Source organism: Manis javanica, chromosome 7 (genome assembly GCF_040802235.1).
Source record: "Manis javanica isolate MJ-LG chromosome 7, MJ_LKY, whole genome shotgun sequence".
Taxonomy (NCBI): domain Eukaryota; kingdom Metazoa; phylum Chordata; class Mammalia; order Pholidota; family Manidae; genus Manis; species Manis javanica.
In genome coordinates this window covers 40327497-40349148 of record NC_133162.1, presented here as the reverse complement: position 1 = coordinate 40349148, position 21652 = coordinate 40327497, and the positions used below count along the sequence as shown (strand labels likewise).

Here is a 21652-nt window from a genome sequence, read left to right as displayed (position 1 = left end):
TGGCTGAGCTGAGTTAGGGACCTTAGCAGTTCTCATGTCTAACCTTTTTTACTTAACTGTTGAGAGAACTGAGGTTCAGAGAGGCTGCATGACCTTCCCAGGATCACAGCTTGCAGGACAACCTGAGCTGGACTCCATGTCTTCATTTCGGAGTTTGGTGTGCTTTCTAGACTGAACTAAGCTGCCTCACCAAATTCAGGGGGCAGGGATCAAGTGCCTGTTATTGTAGAGATGCTAGACATGGTCTACTGAAGAGGCTGTCTATCCATCTAGTCCTGCATGGGGATTACATAAGAATACATATGACTAGAATATCAGGCCAGCAAGCAGGTGTCATAGAAGGGGCTACTTACTGTGGACCTCATGGCAGGTAACAGAAAGGCTTCTTGGGGACACCTCATTTGCAGTGGTCTAGAAGTATACGTAGGGCTTTTTCACACACTGGAGTAGGTCTTATTGGACCCATTGGTGTTGTGTCCAGGAACACAGAGATCTTTGGAGGAGTTGGAAGGACCTGATGGTCCTCATAATCCTGCTTTTTCTTCACCTTGACTTTCAGTTTTGAGGGTGCCAAGAACTGGCATGGGGAGCTCCAGGCCCCTGAGTGTATGCATGCATATGTGTGTATACACACTAGCCCCCAGCAGCCCTTGAACTGCCCCTGCAGGATGATGACATTGCAAGGACCAAGCACCAGGTGGTTAGGCGGCCTGTGTGGGCAGGGTGGTTAGTGCTGGGCAACAGAGACTGCCCAGCACATGTGGCTCTTGCTGCCTGGACCATCCCTGGAGCTCTGGGCTAGCCAGGCTGAGGCAGCTGAGGTGGAGACAGCCCCTGCCTGGGTGGGATTGCTGTTTCCTAGTGCCGCAATCCCCAGAGGTCACCTCCTCACCAAAGGTGCTGCCTTCCTGCCCTGTGAATGGTATCAGTACTCTCCAGGAAGGCCACAAGTGACTTACAAAAACTGCCCCCACTCTCCTGGGCTGTCTGGTGCAGCCCTCCTAGTCCTCCCTGGTTTTCTGAATCTTTAAAATAAGTTTTCATTAATTTTAGCATACAGCAAAGGGAAGTAACCCGTGGCTTATAAATAATGGCAACAGTTTTATGGAAACACCTAAAAATCACCAGGGGCACATAATAAGAAAGTTCTCCATCTCCAGGTGCGAAAGCATGCTAGTGATTACTTGTTGAGCAAGACCCTGTCAGCTTTTTATTACAATACATTATTGGGTAATAGTTTAAAAATTATTTATAGAAAGGAATCGAGCTGTGTGGAGAATTCCATCATTTAATATGTTGTCTGTGAATCTCATTAGCCTTTTTAGCCTAGGGGTTAGGAAGGAAAACAGAGAGTTGGCTGTATTTTGAAGATGGAGCACTATATATACTTCCTGTCAGGGGGCTTGTTGACCTTATGTTAAGTTGCTTCCTTGCAAGTCTTTCTGTGTGACAGCTGTGGTTTCCATGGTATTTACATCAACCTAGCAATAGTTTGCTGTGTAGAAGTGGTGGCAGGCCTAAGATCTCCTCTGCCAGGGCATAGGAGCAAGATAGGATGCCTGCTCTGTGGGCTGTAATTAGGGAACAGCACTTTCCGATTAGAAACAGTTATAAAGTATAAAGGGGAGGGGATGTCCCCACCAGCTAGGGTGGGTTCAGCCTCTCCCTAGTCTCCAGATGACAGTCAGCTCTAGTGTTCTGTGTTAGAAACCTATCCTGTGAGCTTTCCCTGTGAGCAGCATGCCACGCAGCATAGAAGTGCTGGCTTCTGTGTTGGCCTGGCCGTGTTCTTTGGGTCTTGGTGGAAGCCCATCCTGGGAGTGGGCTGGCTCTAGAGAGCATGGCTCTATGCAGTCCATGCTCTGTGCTGTCCACTGACCCACAGCTGGCCAGCCAGCAGGCCTGGGGCTCAGCTCTTAGAAGGACCCATCATCCCAAATGCCCCTTCTTAATGCAGAGCTGGTTTCTTGTATTTGGGGCAAGTTGTGTGGTCAGACCAAGATTGAGTCTGAAATCTGGGGAAGGAAACAAATATCAATGAATATATCATTGTCCACGGTGACCCCTTTAGCCAGCCCTGTGCCAGGAACTAAGGAAAAGCACAGCCTTGGAGGCAGCCAGACCTGAGGTCAGACAGACACTGGCCCCAGAGCGGTGTGCTTAGTCCTTCACACCTCACACGAGGACATAGAATTGAAAAAAATCAAATCAAATCAAAAGGGATTTATTGGGAGCAAACACAGAAGGAGGAAAGAACTGACTTTGAGTGACCAGGGGCAAAGAAGCCTCCATAAGTCCCTTTGCCTATAAAGTGGGAATAATGGTGTGTACCTCCTAGGTGTCTGTAAGGATTTAATGAGATAATGGAAATAAAGCAGTCAGAACTGTGAAGGCGCTGGGGTGGTGGTGGATAATTGTTAAGGTTCCCTAGGGTTTAGTAAGCAGAAGCACTGGAGTTTGAACCCAGGTAGTCTGGTTGCAGAACTGTTGCCTTTATTACTACACTATCATGCCTCCCTGAACTGTATGGAGCAGTGGTCTTGAACTGAGCCATGAACTTTGGGTAGAAACGCACCTGAATAGATGGGCTTTGATATTGGAGGATGGCAGCATGGTGTAACTGAGTATGAGTGTGGGGCCTTCCTGCAGCCTTACCCTATTCTTGTCTCTATTCACCCGTTCAGTTTACAGACATGGATCAGACACACCTGATGGTTCAGCCCAGGCATTGTGCTAGAAGGGAACAGTCATGGATCAGAGAGTCCCTCCCTCAAGCAGTTGAGATTTGGTAGAAGACAGTGAAGAATGACATAATTGACATGGAGGATTTATTCTGCAGAGTATAAAGAGAAAACAACAATACCATTTTGAGTGTCAGGCATAGTTTCACATGCTTTATGTATATTAACTCATTTAATCCCCACAAGGAACCTCGGAAGCAGGTGCCATTACTATGCCCAGTTTTGCGAGGATGGACTGAAGTCCAGAAAGAGGTTTAATAAGTTGACAGAGGTTAGACTACTAAGGGACCGAGCCAGCATGCCAAGCTGAGTGGCCTGGCCTATAATGCTGCTCCCACCCCTGCACTGCATGGCCCGGTACAGGGCTCATCATGGACAGCCTCAAAGCCCAAAGGAGTTTAACTTAATTTACTAAGAAACAGAAGAACAGTGTAGGCTCAAGATATGTTTGCCTACCTGGTCTGCATATCCTGGTTGGAATGCAGGAAAAATCCTTTAGTCATGTAGTGATTTCATCTTAAGATTTTGTCCAGTCGGTGTCATGCGGGTGCAGTTGGAACGCACGGACCCTGCTTGCTGCCGCCCTTTGCCAGCAGTGTGCGCGGCCAAACATCCGTGTGGAATCAGCTCAGCTCCTGGCACTGTGGGGATCAGGTATAGACACGCCTCTGCACGAGGGAGTCACGGGAGGTTTAAGAATCATGGAACCTCAGTGAGGGAGTCTTTGGAGCTCATCTCATGAAAACTGAAGGTGACACTCCCCCAAAGAAGCTTTTTGGAATCCTCAACACATTCTGTAAAATTGCTGCTACCATTAAAAGGCTGCAGTTTTGTGCCATTATCTGTGTGATTGGATATATTTCCTCTCTCCCTGGTATTTGTGGCCGGGAGAAGATCCAGAGACAGCCCTGTAGATGTGGAGAACTGATCCAATTTACTCTGGGTCCTTGAGATGATTCCCTGCTGTATTTGAGTAGCCTGGATATTTAAAAACTCAATTTTCAAAGATGCGTTGTCTGAATTATTAAGAATTATTTTTCCCTCCCTCCCGCTCTCCCTGCTACTTGCCCTTTCTCTGTTTCTCTTTCCTTCTCTCTCTAAAAATCAGCATAACCTTGACCAAATGCCTTGAGTTGAGTTTAATCTAGTTTGTTAGTTTCCTTCTGCTTGTAGTACAGCACTCATATGTGCTTCTCCTCATGGAGTGGGTGGGGGGCTGGGGCCCTTGTCTCTCCCTGTTCAGGCCATCCCTCATTCCCAGTCCCGGAGCCTGGCACACATGTCCTTTTGGAAAGCCTTTCCCCATTCAGTGCTGACTCCTTAGAGACTTTCAAAATAGCTTTGGGTCAGAAAATATTACCGTGAGCATTATACACCACCTCCAGTGGTCCAGACTTGAGATCACTCACAAGGACTTTTTTGGCTGATAACACATTTGACTTATAGTATAACCACTTGTAGTTCTTTTTCTGTGGTACCTCACAAGCATCCTCTGATCATGCCCACAACTTAGAAATGATGGCAGATTCTGCATGTGCAGAAAGCAAGATGTTTCATAGACAACAAAGGGTCAGGTCAATTTGGGGTACTGAAATTGACAGAAATCTAAGGGTTGATGAACACCAGGTCAGTGCTATAATCTGTCCAATCCAGACTTCTCTATGCATTTTACACATGAGGAAACCAAAGTATGGATAGGACAATTCCTAAGGATGGTCACAGGGCTGGTTATGGCAGAGCTGGGCCCGGGAGCTGTGTCTTCTCACCGTCAGCATAGTGCCACATCCTAGTCCTTCTGTCCTTTCTGGCACTGAGGTTTCTACCACATTCTCTCAAAAAGTTGAAAGAAAGAGAGTAGAAAAATCAAACACAGCTCAGCCTGGGTTTTACAGTGCCAGTCATAGGAGCTGCTCAGTAAATCCTGGTGCCTAGCCGAATCCCCAGGACTCACCACTTCCTTCCTGTAGGCAGCCCCGTGCAATCGCAGCATGTTCTCCCCTTCAGCAACAGGAATGAGGGCAGGTAGGTGGGTCAGCTTTTTCACTAGAGTAATTTTCCAGAGAGAAGGAAGCTTGTTTTGTGTGTGGTCTGTCTAATGCCTCTCATATCCAATAACTTTAAAACCAATCAAATTAATAATGTAGGGAGAAACAAATGGCATCACTCTTTAGATATTTAAACAGGAACATTTCTGCCACTGACATGTAAATCTTTAATAGGATATGAGCTTAGGCAATAGACAAAAAACAGTAAGTAAACAAAAATGCCAAATTGCTGGAGACATGGTTCTTTTGCACTATTTTAAGTTCAATCATTACTATCTGGATATTACCTTCCTCAAATAGATGTATTTGTTGGGGTCTTACTTCATATTGGTAGTGTGTTTTCAAGACTAGGTCATAGAGTAATGCAATATATGGCTGTCCACACGAGTGGCGGACAGGAGATACATGCGTAGAAAGATGAATACAAATGCACATCAGGATGAGCCAGATATCTGTTGGTTCTGTATGTACTTTCTGCTCTGGCCATTTAGGGGAAGAATGGATGATGTGTGGGGCTAATTACCCTTTAGAGAAATTTATGCCATGAAATATTTTCACCTGGACAGAGTGTGAGGCTGAATTTCTACTCCTGTAGGAAACATTCTAGAGAAATTTGAGAGTAGTCATTGAAGGTCTCTAATTGCGGTAGAACACAGGTGTGCACACACCCACACTCAGTATAGGTGCTTCTGTCTTGTAGATCCCAAAGGAACTTCCTGTAGTGAGACCAAGGCTTCTCAAAAATTGATTTAAAACCAAGCCGAAGAATGTTTTATTTTCAAGATCTAAAATTTCCAGAAGTTCTTGTTGTCAGGAAGTTTTCTTAGAGCAGTGTGTACATATCACCTTCCTCCTTCAGATCCTTCCTGACTAGGCGCTTAATATTGATAAGCTTCCCATTCTATTGCCCCACCCCCATTTTTGGTCATCCAGGTTTATTAATGTGCCTTAGAAGTAAGCTCCTTCATCCTCCAATTGTCCCCCCACTACTTTTCTCCCTGTTGACACCCTTTTACCTTTTCTCTTTCTTTGCTGTTTCTTCTAAGAAGAACCAAATGTTAAATTCTAATAAGTCTTCATTCAGAATTGATAATCTGTCTCCTGCCCATCTGGGAGGCCAGACTTCCCAGCAGTGGGGGAAAGCCAGGCCACCCGTCTTTATTCCTCCCATGTTCCACCAAGAAAACTACTTTTTAGGACCAATTTCTCCCTTTCTGGAAAATCTCTCACTGTTCATAAAAAGAGTTACTCTTGCTCTGAAAGCTTTCAATCGTCACCACTTTAATGGTCTCTCTGCTTTTTCCCAGGCCTGACAATATGGAGTTTGGCCTCGTTTGCCTTCCTTGATATGTCGGAATAGTTGAGATGGTTTAGCTTGGTGGGCTGTGGGCATAAATGCACTGATCGAGTATGTGACCCAGCAAAGGGGGTGGAACTGTCCTTGATGGAGGCCCTGCTGGTTGCTGGGTTTGTACTGGCCTGTTTGCAAGTTGCCTGCTGCCACCCACATTTCATTTGTGTGGTTACTTTCCTACTCTTTGCCCAGATTCTCACCCTTGCTTTATATTTACCATTAGATGCAGGGTCCCCACATAAATTGTTCTTTCCAACTTACATGTTTTATGACACCCTGTACCTCTCACCGTGGGTGTTAAGTCATTATCTGGCACTTTTTCCAGAACTTGGATGTGGCCTCAGAATCTTTCTAAACAGCATCCTGAAAGAAGCTGACAAGGTGACCAGGTTTAAGGGAACTGAAACCTATTTGCTCTCTTGGCTTCTAGTCCAAACACTCATTTTCATCTCCAGCCTGGACCCCTTGATAGGCTTTTTCTTCCCTATTCTTTCCATTTTTTTTTCTGTACTCCATTCTTCATCTATTACTGGGGGTGGTGATAAGAAAGAGGATAGTAATAACTAGTATTTGTTAATCTCTTACAGTGTGTCAGAATATACAGGATGCTATATGTGGATTATCTCATTCAGTCTTTATAATAGCTATAAGGAATATTTATCCTCATTTTACACATAGAATAAGGAGAGTCCAAAGAGGTAAAGTGTCTTTCCTAAAGTCACACAGTAAGTCATTGTCTGAGCTGAACCTAAAACACATTCTGCCCTTTTCTTCCTGCCTCAGCACCAACTTCCTTAGCAGTCATTACATCCTCCATAGTCACTGGGTTTTATTCCATATCGTTGTGACTATCCTATATACTGTCTGTATTGGAAAAATTAAAATTATGGTGTCCTTAATAAAATAACTTTGAAGGAGGTATGGATGTCTGCACTGGGAATACTTTTTGTGTGTGAAACAAAAATTCAACTTGTTATAGTCAATGAAGTCAATGGTTCAGTTAATAATGCCCCTAATAGCATAATTCTGCTCAGTGCTAGTGATGGATACCTTTAAAATCAGAGACTAGATTTAATGACGAGACATGTAGAAATCGGTGCTGTCATAAATAGAGCTGGGATGGGAACTCCATGGGAGAGGGAAACCCCTAGACGCCATTTGGCGTGGTTGGTTCCAGTGTCATAAATCCTAGTCGCCCGTCCTTCCCGTGAATCCCCCATCCATCCCAGCCGCACCCTAGGCACCCCCACTTTGCAGTGTATGTTTGCCCTTCCCCATGAATCCCAGTGCTCAGAGATTTGCAGTTATCCATGTGCTGATGGTATTCTTTGTGCTTGTTCCAAGCAGGAAGAAAGTATTTTAAAATGCTCTCTTAGGATGTTCTTTTAGCTCCTGTGAAGGATGCCCTTCGACAGAATGACCTTCTATTCCGTCGAATTCTCCTTTTTTGCACTTCTTCCTACCCCCCTTGTATTGGAATAAGTCTCCAGAGACTCACTGTGGCCTATGACCAAGATGTAGGCCAAGTGGAAACACACCAAAGTGATTTAATAGAAAAGGTAATTCCTATTCAAACGGGATGGTCCCTTATTCATTTCCTCGGATTATCATCAAATTTATGTCACCAGCAAAGGAGCTTTATTGAGTTTCACAGAGATATTCCTTTTGCTCTCATTGTCGTTAGTTGGCACGCTGACATTTTCATATGTGTCTCAGCTAATGCCTCAAAATTACTCCATCTACAAATGTAACAATTGAACAGATAATTTTAATAAGATTCAGCTTGACTTCAGACTGCACTCCTTCCTTTCTTTATAGAATGCAAATTGTAACCTGTTTTTAAAGCCGTGCAATGCAGTGAACTTTAATGGGATTTGACAACATCATATTAAGCACAACAACTACGCATAATGTACCGAAAAATTGGACGTGAAATTGGAAACATAGCTGAGAACAAAGTAAATTTACATGGTTTGGTAGTTTGAATGTCTGATATCATATTCTCTCATGCAAGCCCCATAAAAAAGCAAAGGATTTAACAATGGATATCAGCAGAAAGTGCTTTTAAAGTTAAAACTGATGGATGGCTTGTCAAAAAAAATAATTGCATTGGTTGGAAAGTCGGGATGCGTGCTGAGGGGGAGAGACGGGATATACAGAGAGGATGATGGGAAGTGACAGTGGTCTGTCAGGAAGGACTGGCTGCCCAGAGGAGTGTGAAGTCAGAGCTATAAGGTGGCAGAGTAGAACAGGCTGTCAGAGCGGGAAAGTGGCTTTAATACCCTGAAAAGCAAAGGAATCCGCCTGTCAGCTTTGCTCAGCCGTGCTGAAAGAGGAAGAGAACATGGCATAAAGTTAGAGACATTAAACAAGGGCGGGGGAGGCAGGGAGCAGCGCCGGAGAGCATGGGCAGGCAGTGGGAAGGGGAAGGGGTAGGCGTCTTCTGTGGGGTTCTGAGTGTCTTCTTTCCTATTATAATGTTTTTTAACCTCTCCTCAAGGGCCAATGAATTAAATTTGAGGGGCTGGGGGTTTCCACTCTGCTTTTGAAGAAGAGGGTGATTTAAGAGAAGGCACGTGAATGTCCAAATGGCCACCTGCCACTCTTGTTGAGTGGGTGGCTTTCTTACAAGGACACCTAGGGATGCTTTGGCATATTTCTGGCTTTTCAGATATACAGTCTCATCTGCTGACCTTTTCTTCCCTTCAGGTTATGCTGTCCATTCTCCCAGGGAAGACACTGATATCAAGTCACCCCGGGACTAGCTTATCTTCAGCCAAAGTGCTTTGAGGACTTAACACTTTAGCCATACAACAAGATTGTGATTAAAATGCAATAATCTGATGATTTTTCCATAAATATTTTTTTGCTGTGTCAGCATTAGGTTTTTGAATAATTTATTGTTCTTCCTTAATATACTCCTGGCAGTGAGGTTAATTTGGTCATCTTGCAGGGGCCTGGCTGGTAATGAACATTTTTATATCAGGCCTTGGAGTACTTCCTCCATAACACACATCACGTCTTTACGATTTAATTGCCCTGGTTGCTTGAGAGTGTTAGAGTCTAGGAAAGGTTGGAATGTGGTAGTTTATCGCATTAAAAATATCTCATCTATATGACCTTAAAAAAGTGTTCTGAGAGCCATCCAAATTCTTGAACTGATATAACTCCAATACAATTTTAGATTTGCTAATATAGTTTGTGGAACAGGGACTTTTTCCAAAGAAATGACTGTGCCAGTTGAGGAGGAAGAAGGTGGTGGAATTGGTAGCAGCCAGAGCAATAGCAGATACTTTTTTAAGTGCTTATTTTCCGCCAGACAGTATTCTACATGCTTATATATATATATTAACCCATCGAACTCCCATAACAATATGAGGTAGGTTCTATGAATACCACTACTATGCAGATTAAGAACCTGAGACCCAGAGAGGTTCAGTAACTTGCACAAGGTCACACAGCTAGGAAATGGTGGATTTAAGATTCAGTTAGGCAGTCTGGCACCAGAGCCTGTGTTTTTTCAGGGTGCTCTGTATGCGCAAGTGTTGGGAGCCGGGGCTATGTCCCTTCCCCCACATCTGAACGCAGCATGGGAAAGCACAAGCTTGAGAGCAACCGGTGCAGTCCTTGGAAGTTATCTGCTCACAAAAACATATCTTGTCCTTGAAGATGGGCCAAGACTCCTCACTCTGAAAATAGGGAGACCTTGAGGATGTGTGAAAACACCTCCCCTGCCCCCAAAACGGCGAACTCCCCACTTCTCTTCCGGGTCCTCCGTCCCCGTCGGCGCCAACCAAGACCCAATCACCCTTCTACACCTCCCCGCCAGCGCCACCTGAGGTCCAATTATCTCCTGACCCACCCCTTACTTGCTACTTGTATAAATTGAGCCTGTAAACAATAAACTGTGCCAGCTTGATCAGACATCCTGTCTTGCTGGTCATTCTTTGTGTCTCTTGCTTGTCTCATTTCTGCAGGCGTCTCCGGCACACTCCACGTTCGTCCCGCGGGCCGGGACACGCAAGTCTTTGGGAACACACTTAGATGCCAGGTGGGTTCCTGTTTTACCTCTGCTACTGTTGTGTGTCTAATGAATTCAGGAAGGATTTTATTAGAATTCGGTATCAATCACAAGCAAAGCAGGCTGAGCTGTCTAGGAAGGAGCAAGGCCCCAGAGGCCTCTTCCTTGTGCTGTTAACAGTGTTAAAATGGGGGCAGGAGGATAAAGACTGGGGGATGGGAGGACAAGCTGTTATGATCACAAAGGCAAACCAACTTCCAAGCTGGAATAAAACACACTCACTTGAAATTTTCAGTCTCGTGCTCTGAAGACAAGTATGTATGGACACATGGCATTCAGTTCTGGATTGTGGTGAACCAGTTTCCAGAAGGTGGAGTCCTCTACTCCTGGTCTTCCTGGGAGCCTGGCTGGAGATGTGAGCCGGGAGCTGGACCTTCTTATCTTGAACTCACACAGTATAGTATGAAATTGTTCATTGAATGGAGTAATTAGTGGAGTCTTCCCCTGGGTATTTATGGGCATCAGGGACCGTTTGGGATTATACCCAGTCCTTCAGTTCTGCCAGAGCACATCTCACTGGTGGCCATGGTCTGCCACCACACTTCAGCGCCTGTCGCTTGCCATTCCTGCTTTCCTGGGCCTGTAAGTCCTCTGTCAACTAGCAGAGCAGCTTTCTGTTCAGCAGGGCTGTTTTCCTGCCTCAACACATTTTGTTGTTTTTCTCCTGGGCTTCTCTGGCCCTTCCCTATCCTATTTGATACCAAGAAGGGACCCCTCCAGAGTTCTACATAGTAAGACTCACACCTGTCACTGTCTTTCTGCGTCTTGTGGGCTCTCGTCGGCATGGGGTGTCTTTAAGAAACCGCCTCCAGTGCTCCACTGCACTCTGGCTGCAGAAAAGCTAGGAGGAACCCTGCTAGTCTCAACGTGGATCTTTGGGGGCATAATTGGGACTCTGACCCTTGAATCAAAGAATTTCAAGGTTAGAATGGATGGAGCTTAACCAGCATTTTCAGTGTCCTCTCGCAGGGGTCTCCAGTGATAGGGACCTCAGTATATCCAGGGGTTGTGCAAGCCAACTTACCCAAGACAAGTAGGAGATTTGTTCTCAGGATGAGCCAAATATATCCCCTGGAGCTTCCATTCATTGGTCCTTGTTCTGCCTCCTGAGACTACACAGATCCCAAGTGTAAAATGTGTCCATCATGTAACCCACTTTAAAACTCTTCAGCCTGTTTAGATATGCCTGTCTTCTCCTTCAGCTGCCAGTTCCAGTGTGCTTATTAGAAATACTCATAGCTACAGAGACCCTCTATCACACCCCTCCAAACCCACCACCACCTCCTTCTCTTCCCTTCCCTCTTCTACCTTACTTTTATCAAGTTTATTCTCTGCAATTTTTGTGGCACATTTACTCTTGTGACCAGAACTCATTTCCTTTCACTAATTGGGGTAGCCCTGAGCCCAGAATTTAAGTATTAAGACAAGGACTTCCTGACTTGAGTCAAGGGAGCAAGGCACATTCCACATAATGAGAATGCAAGTTGGGGGTGCTGTTTCCATTCTGCGGATGAAGAAGAAAGTGAAGCTCAGAAAGGTTAAGCTACTTGCGTAAGAACACACAGCTAGTAAATGGTGGAGTAGATCTGGATTCAGGTCTGCTGACACCAAGGCCTTTAGTCTTTACAGGACAGGTCTGGTGAACTTGTTCTAAGTGAAGGCTCCAGAGTCCAGTGGGCCTGGGTTCTAGTCCTGGCTCTGACACACACTGATTGATGACCTTGGATGAGTTGCTTAAACTTCCCGTGCTTCAGTGTCCTCATCTGTGCAGTGGTGATCGTAATAGTACCTACCTCATAGGGTTGTTGTGAAAATTAAATTAGCTTATGTCTCCAAAACATCTGGCACAACACCTGTACTTGATAACCACTCAACGAATGTTTAGTATCATCCTTATCACTGTCATCTTTTTTTAAATTATGGTACAGAGTGCCAGAGCTTTGCACTGCTGGCTGCCAAGCCTGAAGTGCAGCCTCCTAGCTGTAGTAGGGGGCAGGTGTCAGCAGATTCACGGTTGGGGTGCAAACAGCCCTTCTTGCTAATGCTTTACAGTTGAGGCTGGGCAGGGTCTGGGAAGGGTGACAGTGACTATTATTTCTTTTTGGTTTTGTTTTTTTACACTTGGAGAAGATTGCTGCAGTTATCTGGAAATCTATTGCTCAGGCAAAAGCAAGATTGTGCGATACAATTTAAAAGGCCGGCATTGCATTTCATCCTTTTCACAAGAAAATAACCCCTTACTCCAGTGAAGCTAAAAATAAAAATGGCAGTACATTTGGCAACCACGCTTCTTCCTTTATTACCTCAGCAGTATCTGAATAAAATGTCTTATTAAGCAAGATATAAGGGCAATGAAAGGGAGAGTAAGTCAAATTAGTTGACATCTAGAGCTTGGTGCATCATATACAGTGAGGGTAGTTACTGTTTAGTAAAATGGATTTAATGCTTAATATAAGTGCTGATATTTAGATGGCTATATTTTGGCAACTCAGGGGAAAGAGTGGTGGCTTTTGAGCCAGTAGATCTAGGTTTAGGTCCTGCCCTGACACAAACCACTCGTGTGGCACGGCGTGATTCACTCCGTATGCTAAATGAAAGGTGTTTTCTGTAACCCTGTGGCTCTGTGGCAGGACCTCAGGGTCACCTGGGGAGGGGCCAGTAAACAGGGCTCTCAGTGCCCACTCCTTTCTACAGGTACAGCGATGCCCGTATCTGTTTTACATATTGCAGTCGCTGCATGGGATTTTCTTTGAAGAAAGGATTGCACCACTATGAAAGAGCTTTCAGAACCACCAGACTGCATTACTTCTAAGAAGCCTTGAAAGAAGCCTTCTCACTTTTGAAAGTTCTCTGATGCCCGAGTGAGAGTTTGCTTTAGAAAAGTAGGAGTTGGCCCTTTTTCAGCTCTACCAACATATGTGATAAAGACCTGGGTGCCTAGGGAGCAGGGCTGTGCCCTAGAACACAGCATAAGGTGAGTATGATCAGGGAAGGAAAATAGTGATAAAGCCTTTCACAAATGTGGATGGGTGTAGACTTGGGTGTGCGTGTATGTGTGTATGGGTGCAAGTGCATATCTGAGCATTTTGATGCATGATGTATCTATGAGAATGAATGCGTAGAAGTTTGTGCATGAGTTGGTAGAACCCAAGTAGAAATCTGCATTTGCATGTTTATACAGAGAATATGTATGCATGACCATACCTGTGAGGCCTATGCATTTGGTAGGTACTGTGCTTGGCCACCTCTTGTCTCATTTGTGGCTGCCAACACCGTGGTGGGTTAGCCTTCATCTTCCATTTTGAAGTGAGGAAACTGAGTCTTAGAGAAGTCAGCAGTTCCCCCAGGGGCACACAGGTAATGATTTGCTGAGTAGAGGGATCATAGCAGGTCTTGGTTTATCACGTGGCTGGGATTGGCCTTCAGCAGGGCAGTGGAAGCCTTTTCCTGCCCTGACCTTCTTAAAGGGGCCTTCCCACCAGATCGCAGGTAACCAGTGGAGGAGCCTTCCACTAATCGAAGCCATGAGGATGGTGTGTTCTTTCCTGTTGAGATCTTAAAAGGGCAGGGAAATCAAGCCCAGCACTGAAGGCTTTCTGCTCTGCCCGGCCCTGCAGCTGCTGAGGGGGAGTGTGTCTGAAGCGCTGCAGGCAACTGTAGGCTGGTCCTGCAGGTTCTGGTTTTGTTTGAGTTCCTTTTTCATTACTTTGGAGATACTGTAGGTGAGGTTTACAATGACTTCATGTGATCAGGGTTTATCCCAGCCACTTTTTATTTTTTGCAGAGAAATAGTAACATATCATCGTCACTGATTTTTTCAGGCCTTACTTCTTGAGGTCTCCCTGCCCAAACTTCGGTCGTGACAGAGCTGGGAGCCTGTCCAAATACACGGTTGACCGGCAGTGAGTACTAGGCAGGACTGTTCTTAGGTACTAGAAAATAACAATACAATCTCCCTTAGCAAATCTGATTCTCTCTTATTCACACTAGGAAGTGCATTGAAGACTTTGTCAGTCCCCCTCCGTCCTTGGAATCATATCCTGGGAGGCTTTTATTCTTAAGAAAGTATCGTGAGAGCCCCAGTGGATTTATGCTCTGCTTCTGATGGTTCATGAAGCCTAAACATATGTAATAATAGTTCTCTCACCTGCTTTGTTTAAGACTAAGATCTTTTATAAACACCTCTCCCCAGAACCATCAATCATTGTTTAGAAATTTAAATTTTACAAGTAAAATGAGAATGGATTAAAGCAGGCTTTTTGCAGTGTGGAGCTTAGGCTTTTATAGAAGTAACACTTTCTGTAATTTCTTGGTGCCTTATTTGGAGATGAGGGGAAACTGGAACCCTTGTAGACTGCTTGTGGAAGTAGAGACTGATGCCACCATTTGGAGAAATCAGGAAATACGGACCAAATCGGGTATATGGATTTATAACTTAGGAAAGGTTGATAATAAGCGGACGTTAAATGATGGTGATGATGATGTTACTGTTGGTTTCAGTGGTCTTGACTGAAGGTTAGACTGAAGGTAGTTTAGGTTGTGCTTTATTGACAAGTGGTCGAGGCCATCTAGGGTATATTCTTAGTAAGGCATTTGCCAAAGTTGCTGAGACAGCCTGCATCCGGACTCCTAGCCTTCATCCTTCACACCTGCTGTATACACTTTCAGGATGCAGTGTTCACTTATAGTTGCTGTTGCTGGAATCTATATTGTGAATGTAAATTGTGATTTCATAGAAGGGAAGCAATCTTGGACAAAAGAAAAATAGAATCTCCAATTTGAGATTTGAGGTTATTTACTGCAACTCATAAGCCAAATAAAAACTCCTCCATCATCTTCCTTAGGGGTAGACTGTTTCAATTCTCCTAGCTGGGATATTTGCCACTTCCAGAGTTAGAACACCTCCCAAGGACAAATAATCAGACTCCAAAGTTTTGGCACTGTTAGACCAAGTTGCAGAATTTTGCTATCTAAATTTCCTTGGCATGTCCTAGGGAACAGACAAAGGGAAGATTGCGCCATTCTATGCCATCTAGTTCTGTTATTGCATCAGTTTGCTTGAAAGCCAAAGTTGTCCTTTACCCCAAGTTAAAAACAAACCTAAGAACCTGAGTGCCTCTGCAGTGTGTGTGTGTGTGAAGGAAGATCGGACTTTATGGAGCTGTCACAGATATTGTAAATAGGGACAGTAGCACCCACTTCCATTGTCATAGGCAGTCATCTTGCAGATATTCTTGAGGAAGGAAAACATCAGGAAGATAACAGCCAAATTTGACCTTGCCCAAACTTATAAGTAAACTTAGAAATAGCTTCGAAATAAACATCACTCTTTAAGTGGCATTTTGTATTAGGGCCTTCGGTGCAGAATTTCAGTTGCTCTAGAAATGTCTTTAGCTTCATGGAGACCCAGATTTCTAGGATATTGAGTGGGGTATCATGTAAAATGATGATGACGACAGATATCCTGGTCACCCAATGAAGGTCACAAAATACTTTTGAGAGTCAATATTGTTCTTACAAGGCAAGGATCTGAAAGGAAGGGAAACATGTGGAATGAGGACCTGCATTATTCTTCTGAGCTTCTTCTCAAGGAAATTCACCAGAGAATGTTTAGGCCCCCAGAACAGTCTCTAACAGGGAGAACTTCAAGGCTCTCTGGGACTCTTAATGTCCTCTCTCTAGCATTTCTGAGCCATCTGATCCTCTACTGGAGAAATCCTGTCCGTGAAGCTGGCTTTGCTAGCTGTTTAGCCACATCCAGGGTGCCTGGTGTTTACTGGTTTAGCAGTCTGCATTCACACATCAGGATCAACCAAAACCATTGTGTTTTATCTCATGGCTTCTCTGCCTCACCACACTGAAACTGAGTTTGGCCACAAAATCCCTGACACCTTAGTCACACAGGACTGCGTAGTTCAGCGACAAAACAGGTTCCTGAAACCAAATCTGCTGTTACTGTGAGAGGGGGAAATTCTGAACTATCACAGCCAACCAATATCATTTGTCCAAATACAGGTTTCTTTGAGTTCTCATTTCCAAGCTTGATTTTGTTAGGACATATATAATATCTTTTGTTCTTTTCCTATGACTATACTTAAGAATAAGCCTGAAAGATGACATACAGGTGCTCTTTGCCACATGATTTTGATTTGAGACTTTCTGATCTAGATAAGTTGGAAGATCAAGCTACACAAACACAAATTACAAGTCTTGGGCTCTCTTTCCAGTTGGTTGTAATAAAAGGGATGATCACGGAACAGCTCAATAGGAGCTGAACTAAGCAACCAGCCTACGTAAATTATCTGCCCATAAAAAAAAACCTGAATAAAGTAAAATTATAGTGTTTATTACAAAGTATAGTTACTATCTTGGCCATTGCTTGCAATATTTTGTGAATGCTATCTTGGCCATGCAATACTTTTGTGAATTTTATGTATTAAGTAATTGACTAGAAGTTACAGTTAGGAGACTGGAACGGATTGCTAAGGATAACGTCAAACTCTTTAGCTTAATCCACTGAAAATAGTGTATGTGAAGGTGTTTCATAAACTATAAAGTTACTTGACCAAAGCCTTCATCAAGAATCAGTACTAATTCTGCAGGATTACTGAGGTAGAAATTCCTTTTCAAAATGACTCAAGATGCCCACATGCTCACAGAAACTCTGGTTCTAGCCCTTTTGGAAATAATCACAGGTACTTTCAACACATGGCTTTCCAGACACTATCATTTCTCACAGTGGGTCTGAATTTAAGGAAGTTATGGCCAGAAACCTTATCTGAGCTGTCACCATCCTGCCTCATCACCTTCAAGCAAATGATCAGCTAAATGGATAGTTGGACTACTGGGATGTCTCCGGAGGATGCTGGAGACTCAGCCAATGAAGATGCACCAGACTCTTCACTCCTTAACCTGTCACTTTATGTTCAACCATGGAAACTGATTCTGATGCATGACCAATGGAGAAACAGCTCAATACCTGCTTTGCATATCTACACCCATACTCAGATAAGGGCTTGGAGAGCAAAAACATATTTCAGATACCATGATCGCTGCATCGTAAAGTTTTCAGGAAAGTGAAACAAGACAGTTTTTGTTAACAGCAGTGGATCCAGCCCAAGGTGGTTTCCTGACAGAGTAGTTGAGGTCACAATAAGTCCAGAGTGCAATACAGGTGCCAGTGAGATGTGCCAGGACCATCACATAGCTAGTAATTCTTCTCTGGTCGTACATCTGCTAGAATGGTGTTTCTAGTGCTCCATGCCCCTCTATCACTGCATAGAAATAACTTCACAAGTTGTGTAGAAGATTGGTGAGATGAAGACGAAGGAGTTGGCAAAGACAAGGAGAATCTAGGGATACAGTATTTCTTGATGCTCTTTTATTCTTGCTGAGGATATATTTTTAGGTTCCTGTTGTACCCTGCTGTATGGACTTGGTCTAAAGAAACTTTTACATAAGTGTAGTTGAATACCTGCTTATCCCTTTCTTACCACCTCAAATTTACAAAGGGTGGCCATGTCCAGCTGTGCAGATAATACACTGCCGAGCTGTGAATAGCAGCCTTTAAGAACAATATCAACCACATCTATGTCAGGAACCTTCTTTGAGTTCCCAGTAAAAGTAGTGATTGGAGGACCAGTTAACCCCAGTCCTCCCGGTTAACTCTGGCTTAGGCAAGCTATTTAACAATCGTGGCCTTACTTTCTGTGTCTGTGAAATGTGCATGTGTGGGTTTTGGGGACGGAGGGGACATCATCTGCTGAAAAGGAAATAGGGATGAGTGACCTTATCATTAATTGTGGCATTATGTGTAATCATGTTCATTAAATTCTTAGAGTACCATTTCCCCCAGGCTATTTCCTTTATATGAACCTGTTAGTTTTCCAGGACTCTTTGCTGGTCAAAGGAGGGAGGCAGACATTATGGATGCCCCAGAATTACCATCACTCCATGACTTTGCCTTGGGCACCTCGATGGGAGAGAAGAGAGGCCAGGAGGACTCTGGATAGCCAGGAGGGCCCTGACCACCTCTGGAGGCATCCCTTCTCTGAACTGTGAGTTGAAAGCATTTTTAGGGAAGGCAAAGTCTGGATTTCTTCTGTTAAAAAATTTGCCTTTCAACCGAAGACAGTGTGTTCCAGTGCCAGAGACCTGGGTGACAGAACCCCGAAGAGGTGGTAGAGGGTCAGTCTGTGGCTGATGGGGAGACCTGCTCCATGTACAAGGTCCAGGTGCCCTGGGGGCCTGCATCTGTACCCACTAATAGTGTTGGGGTCAGTGCCACGTTCACCTGGGAATCTCCTGGTAACACAGACTGGCTTGTTTCAAGCCAAGCCAGCTACCTGGAGGAGGTGTGAATTCTTTGAAAAGGGACAGCTTCTTTTCCCCTTAAGAACAAGTTTCCTCTAAAAGAGTCTGTATGACAAATGGAGCTTATTAAAAGGCTTTTATTACACTTGATGGGACTTCACTTTCATTTCGTATATCATGGGAATTGTCCCTCTTGAGCACTTTTTCTGGCTTAGAGGGTCCCCTGGCTTAAATGGTGCTCTGTGATTAGGGCTCCAGGCCCTCATTCAATGTCTCTCTTGGTTTGCTCTCAGTTTCTCACAAAGAAGGGAGCTTGCTTATAGCCACTCCCACAGAAACAAAGCTCCTCGTTCTTTTCCTTTCTACCCCTCTCCCTGCCCCCATCACTGCCCATCCCGTCCCACCCCCAAATTCCCTGTAAGCATTGAGGGTTCTGAGGAAGAGAAGGGCAGGGGTGAAAAATTTGAAAATGCCCAAGATGGATAGGGCAAACACCATGCATAAATAAATTACAGCACAACCCTCAGATGAACAATGATTGTGTGGTTGAAGACCTGGCTGAATAAGTGTGTCAGGCACTGATTGGAAGCGTGATAAATGCAATGACCTAACAAAGGATTGACTTCTCCTGCAGACAGGCCCCTTTTAATGGATGGAAAGGGAGGAAGCTTCATTTAGAAGGGAAAGGCTGTTTGCTGTGCAGATATGACAAAGGGGAAGTAGACAACCATTGATTTACGTTTGGGAATGACAGTTGAAAAATTCAGCAATAATCATGACAAATGAGAAGAGATGCAGTCAGAGAAAAAAATGCCAATACGTTAAGCCTGCAAAGAAATGCCAAGGTCACAGAGAAAGGTTCCCAAACTTCTGGTTTTGACAATCTTAATGGAAAGAATAGAAAAGATGAGGGTTCAGGTTAAAAGGGATGGCTTGGCATGAAGGGCTGCAGGTGCTGGTAATTAGCGGTGAGTTTGGAGAGGGAGTGGTGGGAAGTCCTCCTTCACCACTGGGAAGGTGTCTGTCCACAAGCAACTGAGATGCTTCCCCTGCTGTCAGTCCTGCCCTCCTTTCGGAGGTCTGGAAAATCAAGCAAGTGATTTTACTGTCAGCAGCAGTGGCAGGAAGGAAAAATGTGGGCTGTGTGGGCTTGTGATGGTTGATGCAGGCATCACATCGCATGTTTTGCTCTGGCCACTGGTCGATCGTGCGTCGCCTTTCGTATTTTTACTTTTTTGTTATTGTTTAAAAGACTGAATAAATGAGCAGATAGTGAGTTTTAGGTTATCTGCCTGGTCAGCACTGGTGACCAAGATCTCCAGTTTTCTTAAAATGTTCTTTGTTTTGAAGGCACCCAGTGTGTTGAGTCCTGTATTTCTATATTCACGCAGTAAGAGAGACACAGTCCAGAAAGTTCTACCCATGGATGTGAAAAGTGGATTTAAAAATATACATGGGTAGGGAATGAAGGGGTGTGGAGGAAAGACTGGCCTGGGAATCATCAGCCCAGGATTATTGTTAACTGCTAATGCCCTGTGTGAATATGGACAAGTTGCCTCACTTCTCCAGTGCTCCATATGCTCATGTTTAAAATGGGGAAATTCTGATGTGGGGAGGAAAGTAGCTGAGATCCCTGGTATGATCTGAGGATTCAATACTATATCTAGACATGATCTGTGGGTATGAGTCTATCTGTGCATCTATTTGTATATACAAACATATATCTAAAATGTATATCCACACCTATGCATCTTTTTTCATCTAGCCACACATTTCAGTATTTTATGCAGCAGTTAACACTGTAGTCTAATCTTTATTTTGGTTTGTTCTCATTCAAATATTGTTTATAGACTGACCACCCAATTGCAAATAATTATCTTAGGTCAAATGAAATGTCATAAAATCATCATTCCATTTACTGGGTTACAAACTGTGATGCTTAAGTGGGGACAAGAAGTCCCAGCACCCCCAAAATAAGTGTATTATGGAACCCATTACCAATCTCAGGAATGACACAATGTTATCCATGGGAATCCCTCATCTTCAGACAACATTTGAACTATGATTACATTTTTTGCTGATAGCTGAGGACAGATAAATGATATTTGAAAAATCTTATTTTATTTATGTGAAATGAAATGCCAGGAAAGGCTTCAGCAAATGTATCTTAATTTGTGAATTCTTCACTCTGAATAAAAAATGCTTTTATTTAAGCCAACCCACTCCTTTTAGGTAAGCCTTGAGAAGTCATCTCATTAAAAAGAACAATCTGTTTTGGAGTTGCGTTGTATCCCAGTTCCTCTTCCTAACCAGTAGCTTTAGAGGCCTACCCTGACAGGGTGAACCCTGAGCTCCATGTCACCAATAGCATGTGGTTGTTTTCATTTGAATTGTCTGGGTATGAGAAGGTTCAAAATAAAACAGGTGCCATGTTTAAAAACAATGACCCACCAACTCAAGTGTGTGAACCATCAAGTTGCTAAAAATTCTCCAGCTTCCATCATTTAAGACACACTGTTGTAACCATAGAAATGAAGGAGGGAAGGGCTGGATTATAAATGACTTGAGTCTGTTTTTTGAGATAATCCTGAGTCTATAATGGTTTCTTATGACTTCACTTCTACCTGAGGCTGCAGAGCGGGTGTATGAGGAAAGTAGCCTCTTTAGATTAAACATTTTCTAATCAGCTTTATCACTCATATCTGAATTTATCTTATTTGAGGAAAATGCCAATATATTAGCAGGCATGTATGATACACAAGGTGACCCTACCAACTTAATGACATAATACATTATCCTTAATGAAGTCAATATCTTGTCTTTTAGCTGTCTGTCTATTGGGGCGATTAATTGCAGTGTCATTAAAGTTAGCTCTCTTTTCATTTGAGCTTGACAAGTCGCATAAAACTAATGTTCTTAGTTATCAGCTACTGGAATAGGATGGAGGATGGAGGAAATTGTAGGACAAATAAGGGGGTACTGCTACAGCTAACTTGAAGGACTTTTCCAGTGACTATTTTCTTAGGTCCCTCCTTACCTGGGCTCCCCTGTTGAAATTCAAGGCAAAGCTGGACAGCTGTTATTTAGACCAGGATTTGGGGTGGAGAAAAGAGGGAAC

At 43.9% G+C, this 21652-nt stretch overlaps 1 protein-coding gene across 1 annotated transcript in view; it reads left to right on the top strand.

Moving 5' to 3' along the window:
- LRMDA (leucine rich melanocyte differentiation associated) overlaps positions 1-21652 on the top strand; it is a 1121568-nt gene that overhangs the window by 449797 nt on the left and 650119 nt on the right. The window contains exons 3-4 of the mRNA XM_073240793.1: positions 10118-10191; positions 18104-18278. Coding sequence (XP_073096894.1) covers positions 10185-10191; positions 18104-18278 — 182 coding nt within the window. The 5' untranslated portion in view covers positions 10118-10184. The remainder of the gene's footprint in view (positions 1-10117; positions 10192-18103; positions 18279-21652) is intronic.